Here is a 20,324-nt window from a genome sequence, read left to right as displayed (position 1 = left end):
CATCTTGCCAGGCGAGTAGCCTTTTCTTCAAATGTGTTAGCCCTGAACTCACCACTGAGATCAGTAACCTCTGTGAAAGTCCCCATGTCTAGGTCCTTAACACTTCAGCCCTGGAACACTGGCAGTGCACCTCCATCATGGCCGTTGCAAGATATTGTCATCAATACAGCAGGTGATCGCTGCCCATGAATTCAGAAACCATCCTCAACCCTGCAGAAGTCAGAAATCTGCACAGCCAACCCTGGCGTAGCAAAAGTGAGATCTACTATGGACCCATTATTGTCCCTCCTGAAGGTATAGGCTGTTTACTGATTGAGGCAAACCATATCATGTGCCACAACAATTTCCATCAGAATTCTGCCATGCATGTCTGTCCCTTGACAACCACCAGGCCATCAACCACACATTATAATCACCAACAAAAAGTGCTGGTTGATGAACATGTAGATCCCTGGAAATATTAACCAGTATTTCCTTGTAGATCTCAATATTCATATTGGGTGAGAGGTAGCATGAAAAGAAGTACACTTCACCCATTCTTACCCTCACTTAACCAGTTTCCCTATGAACATCTTAAATAGGAAAGGACACACCCGACCATAGTGCTGTCCCACCACCTTCAGACACTATTCAGTTCACTCCAAGGTGAGGTATGTACGGCTCAGAGACAATTGCTCTGTCCGCACCCACCCCAGAGATCTGGACGGTCAGTAAGTCTTTTGCCAATCCAGGATGATTCATGTTAAGTTGAATAACTCTCATTATTGGGTGAGGGACTGTCTGGTCCTCCCTCACCTCATCTTATTGTTCTCCTTAACGTGTGCAATGCTGTTATCTTTTTCGTCACTTTAGATCATGTAGCCTCACCAGTTCGGTGCCCCTATATACCACATGCTAAAAACTTAGGGGTCGGCCTACAATCAACTGCATGATATCCTTCCCCGCCACAGTTGAAGCAGGTGCCTGCTTGATTCTCACCCCTGCAATTTCTAGCAAGGTTCCCCGTCTCCAGATAACGGAAGCATCATTGTGGGGGGGATCAAAAGATCCACACTGCAGGATACCAAACCAAACTTGTCCTTCTGTACCAAGGACTCCTGTCCTTCTGTACTATAGAAGCAGCACATGGTGCCCGAAGGTGACACATTGCCACCCCTGCCTCTCCGTAGCTTGGTCTAATCATGACCCTTCAGCCTCGCCCGACAACTCCTGCCCGGAGGCTGCAGACAGTCCCCATATAATTTCTTCAGGAAGTATATCCTGTTCCAGGTCTCTTATATGGAGAGCAACAGTCCTAGTTTTCATGAGGACACCGAAGTGGTGTTTTCATACATTGATTTCTCCCTACAGAATTGATTGATTGTATTGCACAAGCAAGGTTGAGCATGAAACTCAATTTGCTCAGCTGATAAGTTTATCAACACTTGAAATTTAGGGCTAGGATTAAAAAAGTAAATTAAATTAGTATAACCAAAAAATTAAATAAAAGCTTATTTTGTTTTGTTTGTTTAATGCTTCATTTATACAATTTTACTTTAGTCAGTTAAGAAATCTTAAAATTTATTCGTAGAAACTTGCAGGAGTTTTAAGATTACTTGTTTATACATAAGCATTATTCGCATAATTGCCAACCTCTAGTGAAGTGGTAGTTTTTCTACCTTCATCTGGAATGATTAGAGATGAAATACTGTACAGGCTTGGCATTTTATCTTGACTACAAAATTTATATCCTACCATAAAAACAGAGTTAGGCTTGGCATTTTATCTCACACTACAAAATTTATATCCTATCATTAAAACAGGGAGTTAAGGTTTAATTAAATGTTTGATGTTCTTTTGTAGTAATATTTTTCTTAAAGTGAATGTGTGATTTGTTTTAAAAGTTATCTGTCTCATACTTTAAAAATTTTTTATGTAAATTTTTATTGTAAAAGAATTTTTAAACATATAAATTTTAATTAGCGTCACCTGATGATTCGACCTTCTTTATTAATAATGAGCAGCTTAAAATATTTTTTGTCATTCATCAAACCTATATACACAGCTTTTTTTAAGATCACTAAGAACCATAATTTTGGTCAATTTTACAGAATGAATATTTTAAAGAAATGAGGAAGCTTCTTGATATTGGAACAAAACTGAAATTGCAGACAAATGATGAGACTGAACCTAGGTCTACTGCTGATGATTTAAAAACTGATTCAGAACCAAATTTTGTAGAAGGTGTTACTGATGTAATGAGTGCTAAAGTTAATGGTAAGTTGCTTTAATGTATTATTATATTGAAATTCAGTTGTTGGATGTAATTAAATCCATGTCTTAAAAAGATAAGGAGTCTTTGTCTCAAATGGATGTTTCATTTTTAAATTATTCAGATTATGAAAAACTCTTTCTAATCAATGGAGAGCTAATTGTAAATACTTGCAGTGTAATTACTGGTATTAATTTTATATATATTTGGAAATCTGTTTAGTAGATTATACATATAAATTTATAATAATAACTCTAAACTTTTGAACATGTTCAGAAGTTGAAGATAAAGAATGGAAGATTATCCTCTAATAAAAAAAGTTTCTCCAACATGGAGAACTTTTTTTTAATAAGTAAAAAGATAATTATGAGATTTCAAGTTGTTGCAAGGTTTGTCATTAATATTATTTGTGTAATTTTATAGCCTGATACTGCTGCCATTTCTGAAAAAGATTTTTTATCAGCTTTATTGTTTTTTTATTGAAAAAAGATTATAATTTTATATTCTTTTATTTCAGGTAAAACATCAAATAAAAGGAATATTAAAACTAGAAAGCAACAGCCAACCATAGCTACTATGTTTAATGTTACCAAAAAAGATAAACTGAACAAGGAAAGTGATCAAAGTATTGCAGTCACTGATAATGAGTCGGTGGCTACTGTAAACATTAAGGAGGAACTAGATGATACAGAACAACCAGCTAAGAGAATAAAGTTGGATATTTCTGTTGAAAGTGAAAATGATTCTAAAATTTGTCAAGAATCATCAAATGATGGTAATCTCAATTTAACAGAGAATAAGGAAAATTCAGAAAATGTGATTGATGAATCCACAGATTTACAACCTAAGGAAAAGAAAACAAAATTAAACAACACACCCAAGAATCCTTTTATAAGGTAAAGTTTAGCTTTTGGTCTCTTTAGTTTACAATTTAGCATCAATTTTGGACTTAAGAGTGAAGGCAGTTTTTGAGGTTTTTTTAACTCTGTAGGTTTTACCAGATATATTGGTTAGTCAAGAAATTATCATCTTTTGATTAATTTGTCTACATTGTTTGACAGTGTAGCCTCCAAACCATTTGGACTTTTATGTTATTAGATTTCCATGTATAGGAGTAGGATGCCCAAAACATCACCAGTTGGGTACTTAAAAAAGCAATTCTTTGCTTTAAGTATCCAATAACTTTGGCTTCTTGTGTTCAACACCTGGGACTACCTACTACCCAGTAGTAGGTTACCAGACTTGTGGTAACTTTACCACAAGTAGGACTAGTTCATCAGTGGAGGCAGTTTTTTCTGTTATGGAAAGAAAGTGCTACTTGGGGGATAATGATGATCAGCTCACAAAGAGTCTGCATGAATAAACTGTAATCGTTCACCAATTTGTCTTAGATAAAAATAACACTGAACAGAAAATGTGCAGTACAGCAGTAAAATGGAAATATATATATTTGCATTTTTCTACATCCCAAAAATATTCTTTAAAAAATGATTGGTTCATAATTTCTGTTATGTTGCCAACTTTATATAACTTGGGTAAGTAGTTTGTTTTTGGATAATTTGTATCATTATCTTTTTTAAGGATGATTTTGTGTTATGAAAAAAAGTAGTTCTTGAAATTCTGGACATATGCCATATTTTATAAAAAATTTTGAGCACAAGAAGGAAATTTTAAGCCTCCAATTGTATGTGTGGGATCAAAAAAGGAAGTTATGACAAATAGTAGGCAGTTTGCCAATTAGAGCTACTAATAATGCTGAAATGAGTAAATTTAACTGTGTTGTTACTGAAGTCAAGACTGTCACTTACAGTCAAGCTGAGAATATCATGTATTTCATTGTATGCTTTGTCATGTTGCATTTTTGTTTATGGTTATCTTTTAGTGAAATTTGAAAAAAAATGCTTTTTTTTAAAGACTCGTAAAACCATTTTCCTATTTACTATCTTATCTTTTGAGAAGATTTTTTATAACATTTCTTTAATAAAAAAATTACAAAATTGGTGAATACTGATGAATTACTTGCCACTTTCATTTTATAATTTTTTTTTTACTAAACTTAACTTGGTCCCATTCCAACTATTGTACTGTAACCTACTAGCTGGTTTGAGGTACTTGCACAGAAAGATAGAGTAAGTCTATAATTTGCAGGTTATTTGTTGGTTATACACAAGTTTGTTGTTCAAAAATAGTTGATAGTAAGTCTCATCAAGTGGGTCAATCTGTGTCATTTTATTTACATTATTTAAATTAAAAAAAAAAATATTTTTCTAAATTAAAAGGTTTTCATTTTAATTTATGTTATTAGATTTCCTTGGGTTGGTTTGCCCAAAAGGCACCCAATTGGGTACTTGAAAAAGCAGTTCAACAGTATTTGGCTTTTTGTTCAACACTTTGTTTTTTTTTTTTTTAATCGTATAAGGTGGAAGAAAAAGCTCTGCCAGCCACTGTCCGTCTTTGCAGTTGATAATGTCAGGCTCTCACTGACTAAAAAACTCTCACTAAAAAACAGCAGCCCGGATACCTGCCTTTTGGCATTACTCGTGGGCTGTTGTGTTCTTGCGAGCTTACACAAATTATTGAATTGGGGAGTCCTGGGCATAACAACAGTGACGTTCCCAAGGGGCCCCCAACTGCCTCATCCCTAGCTACTCCCCTCCTCATAAACCAGAGAAATAGCTAGCTATTGCTCTTGTTTCTCTTATGCCATTTTCTTCTTTAGAATGGTCTCACACAATGTTACTATGGCCTCCCATGAAGCTTCACTGAACAGTAATTGATCATCAGAATATTTACTCTTCGTGCCTATTACCACCAGACATATCTGCCTCTCTGTGGCCCGCCTTTCACACTCAAAGAAGGTGTGCTCCGCCGTATTCTTGTTTACGCAATAGATGTTCCCTGGGTTTAGCCTCTTCCTCATCCTCATCCTCACGAAATACAAGTTAAATGCACCATTTGCCTCTCAGCAGCTGAGGTAGCCAGAAGTTAACCTCCCCATGCTGTCGACAGACCCATCTTTTAATGTTGGGTATAACATCGAAAGTCCCATCTTCCCTTGTTCAACAATTAGGTAGGAAGTAGTCACCAAAGAAGTCCACAAGCAACTTTACCACAAGTAGGGTCAGTGGAGGCAGTTCATTTTTCTGTCATGTTAAGAAAGAGTTACTTGGAGGATAGTGATGATCAGCCCACAGAGAGACTGCTTGAATAAACAGTAATTGTTTACCAATTTTTCCTGAACAAAAAAAAAAAACAACTACAATTGAATAGTAAAGTGGGGATTTAGTTACTAACTTGTATTTTACTGTATATCAAAATATTAGTTAAAAAGACCGGTTACAGAAATGACTGGTTCATAATTTATGAACATAAATTATGTTACATCATTTTCCTGATTGTCTCTTTTTTTTTTTAAACTTAAAAAAATTCTCTTGCAACTTTGCTTTAAGGTAAAAGATTATGTACTGGTCAGTTGCTTGCATTTTTACTGAATTGTTTGTTGTTATGTACATCTTTTTTATTTTTATATTGCTTCTTTGAAGTAATTCAGTTTGTTGGAATTATATTAAACATTTTATTAAAACTTAAAATGTAAGATTATAAAAATATAATTATAGAAATATCAGTTCTGAGTTTCATAGTTTCTGAATTAAGTAAAATCCAAACAAATGAGGTTTTATTGTTCGTATGAGGTTTAATAAAAAAATAAATGGAATTTTAGTTTTCTCAAAAATCTTCATTTATTCATCAATATTGATTTTGACACCTTCAGAGTAGTTCCCTTGAGATATAATACGTTTGTGCCGATGCTTTTTCCAATTTTCTAAGCACATCTGGAGTGCAACTTTCAGTATGTCATTTTGCTCCTTCAGTGATTCTGTATTTATCTCTTCAATATTGGCAAAATGTCATCCTCGTATGGTTCTTTTCAGTTTGGAAAATAGAAAGAAGTCACAGGGGGCCATGTCTGACAAATATGGAGGCTGAGGCATCATAGAGGTGTTTTATTTGGCCAAAAGTACACAAATAATTAGTGAAGTGTGAGCAGGTGCATTATTGTGGTGCAGTTGCCATGAATTTTTTCGTCACAAATTCAGGTTTTCTTTGGATTGCTTCATGCAAATGGTGTAGAACTTTTAGGTGTACTCTTTATTGACCAACCTGGTGGCAAGAACTCTTGATACACTATGCCATTGAAATTGAAGAACACAGTGATCAGAACCTTCACATTTGATCAAACTTGACAAGCATTGTTTTGTCTTGGCTCTTCAGGAAGCTTCATTGGGATGATTGGGCCTTAGTTTTGACGTCATACCCACACACCCCCATGTTTTATCGCTAGTTATGTTCTGTTTGAACATTTCTGGATCATCATCCACTTCATTCAGCAACTCCTGAGCAATGTTCATTTGGCCTTGCTTTTGGTCAAAATTCAACAATTTTGGAACAAATTTTGCTGCCACATGTTTCAAAACATAAAAAAAAATTGCCTGTTATAATCCAAGTGATATGCCAACATCATCAGCAACCTCTTTGATAGTGATTTGGTGATTGTCCATAATCATTTTCTTCACTTTTTTGATTTCATCAGTTGTGTCAAATCACAATGTGCTGGTCATGTGCTGACCACACAGGTCACAAACGCCCTGGACATCCCAGCGGATGTCCAGGGTACTTGTCAACTTCAGCATCTTCACAGCCCTCTTGGAAACATTTTTACCACTTGTAAACACTTGTTTTATTCTTGGAAGAGTCACCAAAAGCAACATTCAACATTTCCAATGCGTGCTGCATTTTATTTCATTCTTGAAGCAAAATTTAAAGTAAATTCTTTATTCCATTTTTTCCACAATTTAAAAATCGTTGACCATGCCAAAACACATGTAACAATCAATAGACACATGTAATATCAATAGAAAAAATTCAATCTAATTTCATACCAATAATAAAAAATAAAAAAAACAATAAATGAACAGTCAATGAAATATTATCCAAAGAGTATAATCATTCTTTTCGACAGCCAACAATAAACTAGGCATCCAGTATGGCTACCAATGTAAGTATATGCTAAGGACAAGTGTACAAACACAACAAAAAAAATGTGACAACTTGATTTATACAGTCCGATAAATTAAAAAATTCTGCATACCTTTTTATCAAACTGTGTGTGGTTATATTATGTTTATTTAGTTTGCTATCTATGTAGTTCTTGGTAGATACCACCAAATAGATTGGAGGCTATTATGGTATAGTGAAAATTTAAATTGTCTATTTATTTTTGCATATCTTGTATCATATGTGTGAATTTATAACCTTGATTTGAATTTTTTAATAACGATTGATATTTCTATTAGCAAATTATTAATTTCTTGTAATGTTTGATTATTTTTATAGTTATTAAATTAAAATGGCTTTAATTAAATGTGTAACATTTTGAGAATACCTGGTTACTTATGTTAAAGTTGTGCAATTATGTATTTTAAGAATAGGATTGTCTTTTATTTGTTAAAATGATATATTTAGATTGAATAATTACTGTAGAAGTAAAAACTGTTGGATTATTAATAACTGTGTTATTGTATAGTGTAGCACTGTTTATTGTTTACTCAGTAATTCATTGATTCAACTTTCATTAGTCCTCTTTTTGTTTGTATTTTATTTAAAAGTGATGAAATAGTAATTTGATTAGGATTCATCTCTTTCTCATTTGTATGCGTATAAATGTATGTCTGGGGTCATAAAATAAATGTTTATCCAGTCAATACTGAGAATACAATGAGAGGTTAGTTTAAGTATTTGGGGTTATTATGTTCATTTATTAACAATGATACACCAAACATTTAATGATTTTGAAGCATCAGATCAATCCATTTATCCATTGTTTTTGCACTTATAAGAAAAAGGCAGGCCAATCCATCATTTTTTGTTTTGTCTTTCCCCTTGAAATTCTATTTTTGAGAATATTTTTCAATATGCCCTTCACAGTACACAGTCATATCTTCTTTGTGCTTTGTTTGATTTCACTTGTGCTGCTGCATACCATTTAAAAGTTATAAATTTGCTGTACTTATAACTTGCTCTTGTTAAATAATAACAATAACATTAAAATATTTACTTTCATAAAACATTTTATATATAGTTGATTTTATTTCTGAAACACCAGTTTGGCTTGTAAAAAGTTTTATTCTGGGGCAAATATAATGAATTTGGAGCTCTTTTATATATTTATGTATATTACAGAATTTTTTGAGATATTAATGAAACATCAGATATGATTCAGACCATTCTATAAAAATTCCTAATAGATAAAATTGACAGCAGCACATCTTATTGTTGCAGTAAAAGAACCATAGTTTTAAAACATGAACTAGTCTGTATTAAAAGCTTGCAATAAGATTGTTACACCGTTCCTTAATATGTTTTATTTCATTTATGTACTCATTTGATAGTGGATGTGTTGCTTGCGTGCGCGCACACGCACGATTTGTATGTACTTATATATGGATGATTTTAACTTGCATTCCTAATGACTGTTTTTTAAACACATAAGTAAATAAAATATTCAGAATTTTCTAATCTGAAAGAGAGCTAAAACTACACTGTTAAAAATGTTAATCAGTATTTTATAACTTGATTTCAATCAGTTTTTTTATATTGAAATTGGTCCCAGTTTATAATATTCTTTTTTTCAACTCTTCCAGTAAAGAGTCAAAGGCTGTTGTACCAGAAAAATGTAAATTATGCCATCAATGTTTAGACGATTCAGATACCATCATGTACCCCGGACATCCTACAGGAGCTGTAGAAGAGTATGTTGCTTTAACTGATCCACGACTAATGCTTTTTAATGGTACAGAAAGTGACATTCATGAACATGATGAAAGACCACAAAATAAAATTACTTATTTTAGGTAAGGTTTTCTTTATTTTTGTTGTATGTTATATTTATTTTTTATTTGTATGTTATAGTTTTACTGGTAATTTGCTTTCATTATTTGATGAATGAGAAATTATAGAGTATTATTTTATAGTAGGTATTGCATAAAGGTGATTTAAAGAAATGGGAAATTTAAAAAATTAAATAACGTTAATGAAAAATTTTTTTTAGAAAATGAATTTTATTTCATGTAATTGAACAAATGTTGCCATTTTAGGATACATACATTTTAGTTTATTTTTTAAAGATGACATCTTCCAGGTAACCTCCTCTTCTACATAAACACTCACGAAGTCTCTTCGTTAAATTGTTCACGGTTTGACGAAACATCTCAACTGGAATTTCCGCAATTGCTTCTCGGATCTTTGCCTTCAGTTCTTCCGTTGTAGCAGGTCTACTGTGGAACACTTTGCTTTTAAGGTGACCCCACAAAAAGAAATCGCAAGCTGAGAGATCAGGCGATCTGGCAGGCCATCTAATGTCACCATTTCGTGAAATGACACGTTGTCCAAACAATTGGCGTACAGCTGCCATCGATATTCTTGCAGTATGTGACGTTGCTCCGTCTTGTTGAAACCAGGCTGTGTTAAGAATTGGTGGAAATCTCTTTTGTTGTTCCACAACAAAGGTTTCAAGCACGGCTACGTAACGAACCGACGTCACTGTAATTGCAAGACCGTTGTCATCCTCAAAAAAATAAGGGCTTATAACACCGTAAGATGACATAGCACACCACACAGTCACTTTCTGGCTGTGCAACGGACGCTGGTGTAGCTGCGTAGGATTTTCTTGTGCCCAGTATCTGAAATTTTGCTTGTTAACAAATCCACTGAGGTGGAAATGCGCTTCGTCTGACATCCACAGTTCGTGAACAAACTCTTCGTTATCATTTATCTTCTGAAGCATTACATTTCAGAATTGTGCTCGCACAACTGTATCGTTCGGTTTCAGTTCCTGGACGATCTGCAACTTGTATGGATGGAATTGCGAGTCCTTCACTAACATTCTTTGAAAACTTGAACTACGTAACTGTAAAGATGATGAGAGACGACGGATTGACCGATTTGGACTTCGTGTGACAGCATCTTGTAAAGCTTGAACATTCTGTGGTGTACGGACGGTTCGCTCATGGCCTGGAGGTTTCTTTTTCATTGCCAAACCAGTTTCCCCAAAATTAGATATCCATGTTTTAATTGCATGTGCTGATGGAACACGGTCGTGCCGTCCCAGATTAAAATTACGGCGAAATTCTCTATGCGCTCCCTCCACACTGTCATTGTTTTTGTAAAACGCTTTGATAGCAAATGCACGTTGTGAACCACTCCAAGGATCCATGACAACTAAATGGCAAGTTAGGTTAGAGAGGCTGGCGCCGCTTATCAAGTGGTACCAATCACCCACGGCTACCAACACAACTTTCAAAATTTCCTGGTTCTTTGAATCACCTTGCATCTCAGATTTATGTTGAAATGCTAATTTCAATTCAGAAGGTACATTAAGCATTATCATTAAATTATGAGCAAACTAATATTCCTATTCTTAGCCAAGGGAATGTGGGAGATGTAATATGGTGACATATCAATGCTATCATTCACCTGCAGTGCACAATGATTGCATTGCAGATTAGTTAAATACCAATGGTATAATAAGTTGTAATTTTACGACATTTGTTTTATTGATAGTTATTTTAAGAGAACAGTGCAGAAAGTAACTTATGTTTGTGCCTAGTGTGGAGATGGCTGGGGATAGTGCCACCATCTTGGTGTCAAAACGTTTATACACTCAGTATGCATCTAGCTGTCATAGTGTGTGGACTGTGATTTTTCTACTTTGCAAATTATTGAAATGTGTGCTTCAGTAGAAAATCTCTTGAGTTGTGAGGAGTGTTCAGTGATTAGGTTTTTACTGGCAAAAGACCTCAAACCAATTGAAATTCATCAGTAACTTTGTGAGGTGTACAGAGATCGAATAATGAGTGATGATGGAGTGAGGCAGTGGTGTATTCAGTTTAAAAATGACTGCAGCAACGTTCATGATGACTGAAGTGGTCGGCCTAGCCTTGTGACTGATGAACTGACGATAAAAATCAACGATAAAATTCATGAAAATCACCACATTATGACTGTGGAACTCTTGCTTAATTTTCCCCAAATTTCATGAAGTTTACTGCATGAAATTGTATCGGGGAAGCTTGGTATCACAAGTTTTATGCAAGATGGATGCCAAAAATCTTAAGGTGGCATATTTCTACAGAGAAGGAATTGAAAAGCTTGTGCATTATTATGATAACTGGCTCAGTTTAAATGGCAACTATGTAGAAAAATAGTTTAAGATTAACCCTTTCAAATGTACAAGGGTTATTTTTTTTCAAGGTCCGATTGGTCACAAAATTAAAACCACAGTGAAAATAAAAAAATTTTTATGTGTAACAAGTACTTACATAGTTATGCTATTTCTCTACATAGTTGCCACTCCGATTTAGACATTTGTCGTAGCGTGGTACCAAGTTTCCAATATGCTCGTCATAGAACAGAGCCGCCTGTGTTTTCAGCCATGTTTCTACGCTGGTCTGCAGCTCAATGTCTGTGCCAAAATGTTGTCCTACTAGCCAGCGTTTCATGTGAGCAAAGAGGTGAAAATCGGATGGAGCCAAGTCCGGGCTGTATGGTGGAAGATCAAACACTTCCCAATGAAAATGCTGCAGCAGCTTCTTTGTTACAGCTGCAGTGTGCGGCTGAGCATTGTCATGGAGAAAGACAATGCCTGATGACAACATTCCTCTCCGCTTATTCTGAATTGCCCTTCGTAGACGTCGAAGAGTCATGCAGTATGAGGCTGCAGTGATGGTTGTGCCATGTTCCATGAATTCCACCAAGAGAACTCCATTCCGGTCCCAGAACACAGTAGCCCAGAACACAGTAGCCATACACTTTCTGTTGGAGAAGGTTTGCTTGAACTTCTTTGATTTACTGGGAGAATGAGAATGTATCCACTGTTTGGATTGTTCTTTTGTTTCTTCAGTTTCAAAATGGACCCATGTCTTGTCCCCTGTGACAGTTTTGTTCAAAAAATCTTCTCCTTCATTATGGTAGCGCTGGAGAAACATTAGGGAGGCGTCCATTCTCATTGTTTTGTGATGGTCGGACAGCATCTTGGGAACCCATCTCGCACACAGTTTGCAGTACTGAAATCTCTCACTCATAATGGTGTAGAGAGCTGACCTTGAAATTTCAGGAAACGAATCACTCAGTACAGAAATTGTGAACCGATGATTTTCTCAAATTGCCTCATCCACTCGCTCAACGAGCTCATCGGTTGACAGTCGCTTCCTTCCCTGACCGCCTGCATCATGAACATCTGCACGTCCTGTCTTAAAGTTCCTGCACCATTGTTGCACATTGCTGTCACTCATTGAAGTTTCACTGTACACATTACTTATTCGTCAATGAATTTTAGCTGCATTACACTCCTCAGCCTGAAAAAATGTAATTACCGCACGCACTTTACACTTGGCAGGAGATGCTATTGTTGCAGACATGTTTACGTGCTAGCTGTGTGTTTAGAACTAAACGAAGTCACGCGGCGTGATTGAAGGCCATACTAGAGACACTGTGCAACACATATGCGCAAAGGTTCATCCGATTTTGGCGCGGGTTTTTATTTCGTGACCAATCGGACCTTGAAAAAAATTAACCCTTGTATATAATAAAATTTCTTTTTTTAATTTGGTTTTTTATTTCAAAATGTAAGTTACTTTCTGGACAGCCCTCGTAATATATGAAGTTGAGAGTTCCAGTGTTCATGTCCTAGTAAAGGCAGTTACTTTTATATAGATTTGAATACTAGGCCATGGATACCGGTGTTCCTTGGTGGTTGAGTTTCAATTAACCACACATCTCGGAAATGGTCTAACTGAGACTGTACAAGACTACACTTCATTTACACTCATACATTTCATCCTCTGAAGTAATACTTGAACAGTAACTCTCAGAGGCTAAACAGGAAAAAAGCCCTCATAATATATGTGCTGTAGATATCATTATGATATTGTTATATATCATTTTGTGATATTTGTTTTATAGATAGTTATTGTAATATATATGTTCTTTTTGAATCAGTAATTTAGAAATTAAGCTGAACTTCTAGTGAAGGCAATTTTTTTTAATATCATCTTGAATGTTTGAAATAAATTTTCACAAAATCAAAATTTTTGTCTGTTTTTTCTTGTGAGCAGAGTGACTTTATATTTTAGATCAGAAGATAATGTATTAACTTTAACATAACTAAAGCTTAGATTCACAATAGAGCTAGCCTGTACTGCTCTGTACAATGTATTACCTCATTAACAAATGTTTTAGTTATTACTGATTTTCTATGGATTTACAGACTTTAGTTAATATCTAGAATGAAAATGAAAAATATATAAATATTTATATTCATTGTGTGACTATTTTTACTAAGATTGCAGTTTTCCAGATTCATTAATAAATTAATGAATGCAAGAATATTACAATTATACTAGTGTTGTTTTTTTATGTAAATTAAGTTCACATGCAAAAAGTTCTTTCCTTCTTCATGAATCTGAACTGCAGTTACTTTTCACACAATGTAGATTTATTTAATGTCTAGTATCCAGTCATCCTTAGTTCAAATTATTATGTTACTAGACAGGAGTTTAAAATTCAAAGTTCTCTGTGTAGCATCAAGTTTTTAGTTTGTTTCTTGTTGAAATTGTAAGAATAAAATACAACAAAAAGAATCTCTTTTCATGTTCTATTAAAAAATCTGATTTTGTACATGGTTGGATACAGTATAACAAGCAGGGGAAAAAAATGTCTTCAACTCAAAATAGAAACAATTAAACATATTTAGGAAGTATATTGCTACCAACAATTAACTATCATTTTTCATAATCAGTTTATTCAACTTCATTGATAAATGTGTACTGATAAAATTAGTGAAGTTATAGTAAATTCATTAATTATCACTCTCTCTCTCTCACACACACACACACTCTCTCTCTCCCTCCCCCGTCGCACCCTCCCCCTTCCCTTCCCCCCTCTCTCCCCATGTGTCATGCGCATGTGTGTACATATTTTTATTTGTATGTGTGATCTAGATAAAAATCATATTTCTTATGCATTTTGATTTCTAATCTGTCGTAATTATTTATCTGTAACTTAAAAAACCAATTTATATATATATATATTTTTTTTTTCTGTATATAATAAAATATTTTATAACATAAAAATATTATTTAAAAATAAATAATTAGTACTATTTTGTTTTTTGACTTCTAAGTTCATTTTTTCAGTTCCTGAAGAAGCCAATTCATATTCCTATTTGCTTAAGGTTAATTTACTTAAATTAGGTTTTATATAAATAAGGTATTTATAATAAATTATTATTTTTGTGGACAAATATATGTATGTATATTTATTTATATATTTCTTCTTACTACACTAACAGTTAAAAAAAAAATAGATTAAAAAATAACTTGGTTGGATGATGGGTGACTGCATACTCACAACCCAATGGTTTGACATTAGAGATATCTTAGGAATTATCCTGACAAATTGAAGGTTATGAAGTATGGTAAAGTTTCAACAGCCAGTCATGTTCATTGAACCAACTCCTATAAATCATGAATGTTAAGAATGCTGATGGTAGGTCATTACTTGCTGTTACCACTTTATAATGATAATGACCATAGCAGTTGATACCTATTCATTTTTTAAAAATTGTAATATAACTTAAGTTTTAGGGATTTGAGAATGTTCTTTCATTAACCTAATATGTAAAAAAATAATTTTAAAGAAATTTTTGAAAGTAACATTGATTTTTAATGTTTTAGCCAATAGTCAACTTGATGAAATTACTCATTAAAAGGAAAACTGAATCTAACATTGTTTAATCTTGATGAATCTAATAAAAAGTTGGCTTCAGTCACTTTGTACTTACATTTTCCAAGATGTTTCTCTTGTTGTAGATGTTTCTCTTGAAGTTAATAATTTTATCTGTGACTACAATTTTTATTGGTGCTGTTGTAGTGAGATATTGTGGATTGTGGAGTGGGTAAATTTATCTTGTAGGCAATACATAGTTTTATTATTATTCTATCATTTTTATTTTTATGTAAATATTTGTTGAATATTTTTAGTGTTTACGATAAAGAAGGACATTTGTGTCCCTTTGATACTGGTCTGGTTGAACGTAATGTACTTCTTTACTTCTCAGGCTACATCAAAGCAATTTATGAAGAGTGTTCCGATATTGAAGGTAAGTTAGAGATTTTTTTTTTTTATTTCAATTGATGAATTTTTATGCAAGGATATATATATATATATATATATGTGTGTGTGTGTGTGTGTGTGTGTGTGTGTGTGTGTGTGTGTGTGTGTGTGTGTATGATTGACAGATTCTGCTAATCATTCTGATTTTATTGAAAATCAAAATTTTCAATAAAATACAAACAGTTCTGTAACTGTTGTGGATGATTGTACTGACTACTAGCATATAATGATGTAATGATTAGTGTACTGGCTTCTAGATCAGCTGATCCTGGGTTAAATTCTTGCATTTTTTCATTACATTTCATCTTCCTTACTAAATTGTATGAGCAGAATATCTGTAAATAAAAATAAAATACTGTTACTGTAACTATATAACTGTGATATTTAACTTTATTTATTCGTGTGGTATGGTATTCATTTAATCATTACAGGAAAAATATTTTTTTTGTGGATTTATAATTTAGGAACAGAATTAAACTAGAGCTCTTTAAGAATCCTGTAAAAAGATGTAATGAATGGGCTGGCTGATATGCAATATAATAAGATGTATTATCTGTGCTCATATCTTTATATTTTGTAAAAGAAGTTAATTTAGTAGTACAAAAATGAATAGAGAATAAATGGAAGGTGTAGAGGATAAGTGAATAGAAGAGGAAGACTAACCCTGTCATTTATAAAACAGATCATAGTCTTAAGACTTAGTAAACATGTTGAGGTTCAGAGTTTAACATAGAACAGAAAAGAATGCAGTCATCACATCAATAAAATGATCCCTCTCCAAAAAAGGAAAATAGAGTTTTGGAATGTTACTAGTAATTATGTTGTATCTGACTATTCTGTTCCCAGGTATACATGGAATTTTTATGTTCAAAAAGTTTGTAGTGGAATAAAAGTAATTAAACATGTCTGTACTAAATACTAAACTAGGCCAAAATCACTTATAAAGTAACAGTGTGACCTGAAGCAGTATTGACCTACAAAATTGTTCTGTACTGTTATTACTATCTGCTATGGTGGTTTTCATTTTAAAGTGGGGTTGTTTCATAAAGATGAGAGTATAAGAAAATAAATTTGCACAGTTCTGCGCAAGAAGACCAACCTTTCCTTTTGATGCCCTCACTATTTTGCAGTCAGAAACGCACTACACACATTCATTTAATGAACAAGCTCTACACACAAGCATTAAGTTTTAACTCACTGCATAAGTGTGTATGAAAAATACACCACTACTCGGTCAACATAATTGAGATTATATTATTTGTTATCGACGTTAAACTGAACGTAACTGAAGGACAACTAAATCGATCTTCATACAATTTTTACATGGCACAACTTCAGATATACTATTACAACATATATAAATTTCAATGAAATTGATCTAGTAGTTTTTAATATTTTCTAGCTATAATTTTATCCATAGGTCTATATGTACAATGAAATTACATTTTAAGTGAATGGTATTTCCTCAAACCTCAAAATGTAAAGAAAACTAATATTCACCCACTAATCCCACTGTGCGGCAAAGTAATACTGTACTTTAAAAATCTGTAAAAAAAAATTTATATATACATGTTAATTGAAAGTATATTTATACAACTTTTTTAATGTATGAAAGAAAAGAAAGCATTTATGAAAAATTTAAAAATAAAGCGGAAAGAATCATTTATTTATCAAATTAATTTCTGTGATTTCTTGTGAATCAATTCTAAGATTGTGGCTAACATTATATAATTAGCCTGCCTGAATGTTGGGATGTAAACAAAAGAAAAATGGTAGAAAAAAGGGTGGAAAAATGAAACAGAGAATATAATGTAAATCAGTTTTTTCCTTTTTTTTTTTGCCTGTTAACCTCCTATTAATTTCATTGATTTCACTAAATAATTACAAAGTACTTTTTTTATTAAAGATAAAATTCTTACATTACCTTAATTTTTTTGGCTGTCATAAATGTTAAAAAAAGATGTTTAATATTTTTGCTGCAGTTAACCATTTTTTTGATATCCCATTTTACCCTCATTTCTCTTCCAATCTTCTGTAGATCACTTTATCCATGGACTCTTCGAACTTTGTAAATAAAACTGAATTTGTCAAATAAAAAGATTAGTTGCCCTTAATTATTTATCTTTCTATTAAAAAATTACAATTTTGTTTTCTCTTCAACCAAATTTTTTAAATTTCTGTCTTGTAAATAAGTATTTTAACTCAAACTTTTGAAAAATATAGACTGATATCTGTTTTTAGACGTAGGTCGATAATTATAAAAATAATTTGATAATTATTTTGTAACTATCAGGTTTAAAAAGTTTTGGAATCTGGAAGATTTGCTTCTAATTTTGATTTCTGTTAATAAAAAAAAAGAAGTTATTCCATCTTATCACTAACTTACACTGACTCATAGAATAAATAATGCAGCAGTTTTAGTGTTTCTAAGATGGGAAAAAGGGATTATAATAATCAGATTCTTATCAAATTAATTCTTCATATTGATGTTCGAGCTGTTCTAGGGGTTAACATGTTGCAAATCAGTTGTTTAACAGCTGATTTTCAAAGTTAAAGGTTCTAAGGTTCAAATTAATAAACGTTAGTTGCTTTTATATGGATTTGAGTACTAGACAGTGGACACCAGTGTACTTTGGTGGTTGGGGTTCAATTAACCATATATCTCAGGGATGGTCAGCCTGAGTTTGTATAAGACTACACCTTATTTGCATGACATACATGTTATCCTAATCTCATTGGGCCATAAATCATTGTTCACTAAATAGATTGCTTATGGTTTAAAAACATTTCACTGACTGTGCTGATTTTCTGTTTTTTTCTTCATTGACAGGTGGTATTTCTGCTTATGATATTGGTCCCATTAATGAATGGTGGATATCTGGTTTTGATGGGGGTGAGAAGGCCCTTATTGGTTTTTCTACACCGTATGGTGAGTATTATTTAATGCAGCCTAGTAAAGCTTATGAATCTATTATGGAAGCGGTTATGGAGAAGACTTTTATGGGAAAATTAGTCATTGAATTTCTTCTTGATGAAGTTAACCCTACGTATGAGGATCTTCTTAATAAATTACAGGTAATAATATTTTTATGGTATAGTCAGTGCTTAGTTGCTTATTTACTCAATTTTTAGTTGAATTATGATGGATAATACGATATGAAAAACTTGAGAGTACTTATAAAATATTTTAACTGATTCGCATGGAGATCACTTTTGAGTTTTTGTCTAGTGACTGATTTGTTGTAGTTGAAATATACAATGATCTGAACAAGCTGATCTGTTCTGAGATACATGGAGTAAACATAGAAGAAAGCTGCAGCTGGCGTGGAGCATGCAGAATTATTTTTGGGTTCTATAACAATATTTTATATTTGTGTAGTATTTAAATTACACTAACTTCCAGCATTTTCTCTGATAGTTACATGCAAATATTCTTTGAAGTTTTTTCACAGTTCAGCTGCTTTTCTACCTCAGATTAAATCTTCTCTTTTTACGGTTACAGTGACAACTCTAAAATAAAAAACTCAGAAAAATAAATTTAATGAACTGAAAAATCAAAAAGCACTTCCACTACTGGTTGTAGTGTCTTTACCATTGCAAATGCTAGACAGTCTGGTTGACCAATGATAAAGTCTAACTAGTATATGTGTTATAGTTAAAGTGTAATATTAAAATTATATGCTAGTTTGATAAATTCTTTGTGTTATGTTATGCTGTTCATTATATTGATAATTAATATGAAACCTTAAGCTCTAAAGAAGTTGGTATAAGTTGCCTTTTGCTTATCATAAAAGCAATAGATTGGTTTTATATTTTTCTAAGATTAACTTTTCATACTTTTTATTGTTAAAACTATACATTACATATTTTACAAAGAAAATTGTTAAACTTTTCTAGTCAAATACTACATTTTAACAAAAGAAAGTAGTAGAAAAGAGAACTAATCTTTTTAATGTTTGTTTAATAGTTCTGAAGGTTCTGATTATCCGATTAAATCTTTGTAAATATGTTTACAACTTTTTTAGTGTTTGTAGTTTTTTAAAATTAGTAAATGGCTTTGAATATAAATGGTTTATATTTATTAAAACTGAAAGTACTATTGACCAGTGAAATATTTAGCCTGGATAATTTTCTACATTTTAGCTCTACAAAATGATCACAATATTATAGGTTAAATGATATGGTTAAACGTTTGTTCAAAGTTTTAAGTGAATCTTTCATTATCAGAAAAAAATAATTAATTATACTATTATATAATTAATTTTTTACTTCCTGTATTTGTATATGACTTCCTAGTATTTTCTTGTTCTAATGAGCAATGCATTCATTAATATGCTTGGTTTTTCCTGTGGTAACTAAGGTCTGTATCCAATTACAATTGCACAATTTTTTTTTTTTTGATGATAAGAAATAACTTATATTGTATGAAAAAATGTCAAGCCCGATTAGAAGTTCAAACCTAGAATTTTCCAGATAAAAGGCAAAGACATAACCATTCTGCCATGAAGGCTGGTTTTGATTTTATATATCAAAACCGAGCTTAATTTTATTTGATCTTTTAAACTTATTTATTAAATGAAACTTTAAATTTATTTATTTTTTCCCATTTATAATAATTGTTTTGTAAATTGATATAAATTATTTTACAGACGACAGTACCACCTAAAGGTTTATCTGCCTTAACTGAAGATTCGTTGCTTAGACATGCTCAATTTATATGCGATCAAGTTCAGAGTTTTGATGCTGCTGCTAGTACTGTAGAAACTCAGTTAATTACTACTCCATGTATGAGAGCACTTGTGAAGTTAGCTGGTGTCACATTTGGGAAGAGGTATTATTTTTA

The 20,324-nt window shown here is 32.6% G+C and overlaps 1 protein-coding gene across 1 annotated transcript in view; it reads left to right on the top strand.

The window, feature by feature from the left end:
* Positions 1 to 20,324, top strand: part of LOC142319205 (DNA (cytosine-5)-methyltransferase 1-like) — a 93,633-nt gene that overhangs the window by 6,579 nt on the left and 66,730 nt on the right. The window contains exons 3-8 of the mRNA XM_075356215.1: positions 2,091 to 2,256; positions 2,769 to 3,147; positions 8,953 to 9,162; positions 15,349 to 15,467; positions 18,312 to 18,556; positions 20,131 to 20,312. Of these exons, the coding sequence (XP_075212330.1) occupies positions 2,091 to 2,256; positions 2,769 to 3,147; positions 8,953 to 9,162; positions 15,349 to 15,467; positions 18,312 to 18,556; positions 20,131 to 20,312 (1,301 nt within the window). The remainder of the gene's footprint in view (positions 1 to 2,090; positions 2,257 to 2,768; positions 3,148 to 8,952; positions 9,163 to 15,348; positions 15,468 to 18,311; positions 18,557 to 20,130; positions 20,313 to 20,324) is intronic.

The sequence above is a fragment of the Lycorma delicatula genome, chromosome 2 (assembly GCF_047948215.1).
Source record: "Lycorma delicatula isolate Av1 chromosome 2, ASM4794821v1, whole genome shotgun sequence".
NCBI classification, from domain to species: Eukaryota; Metazoa; Arthropoda; class Insecta; order Hemiptera; family Fulgoridae; genus Lycorma; species Lycorma delicatula.
The sequence above is the reverse complement of the archived record's forward strand: the minus strand, read 5'-3'. Positions and strand labels throughout refer to the sequence as shown.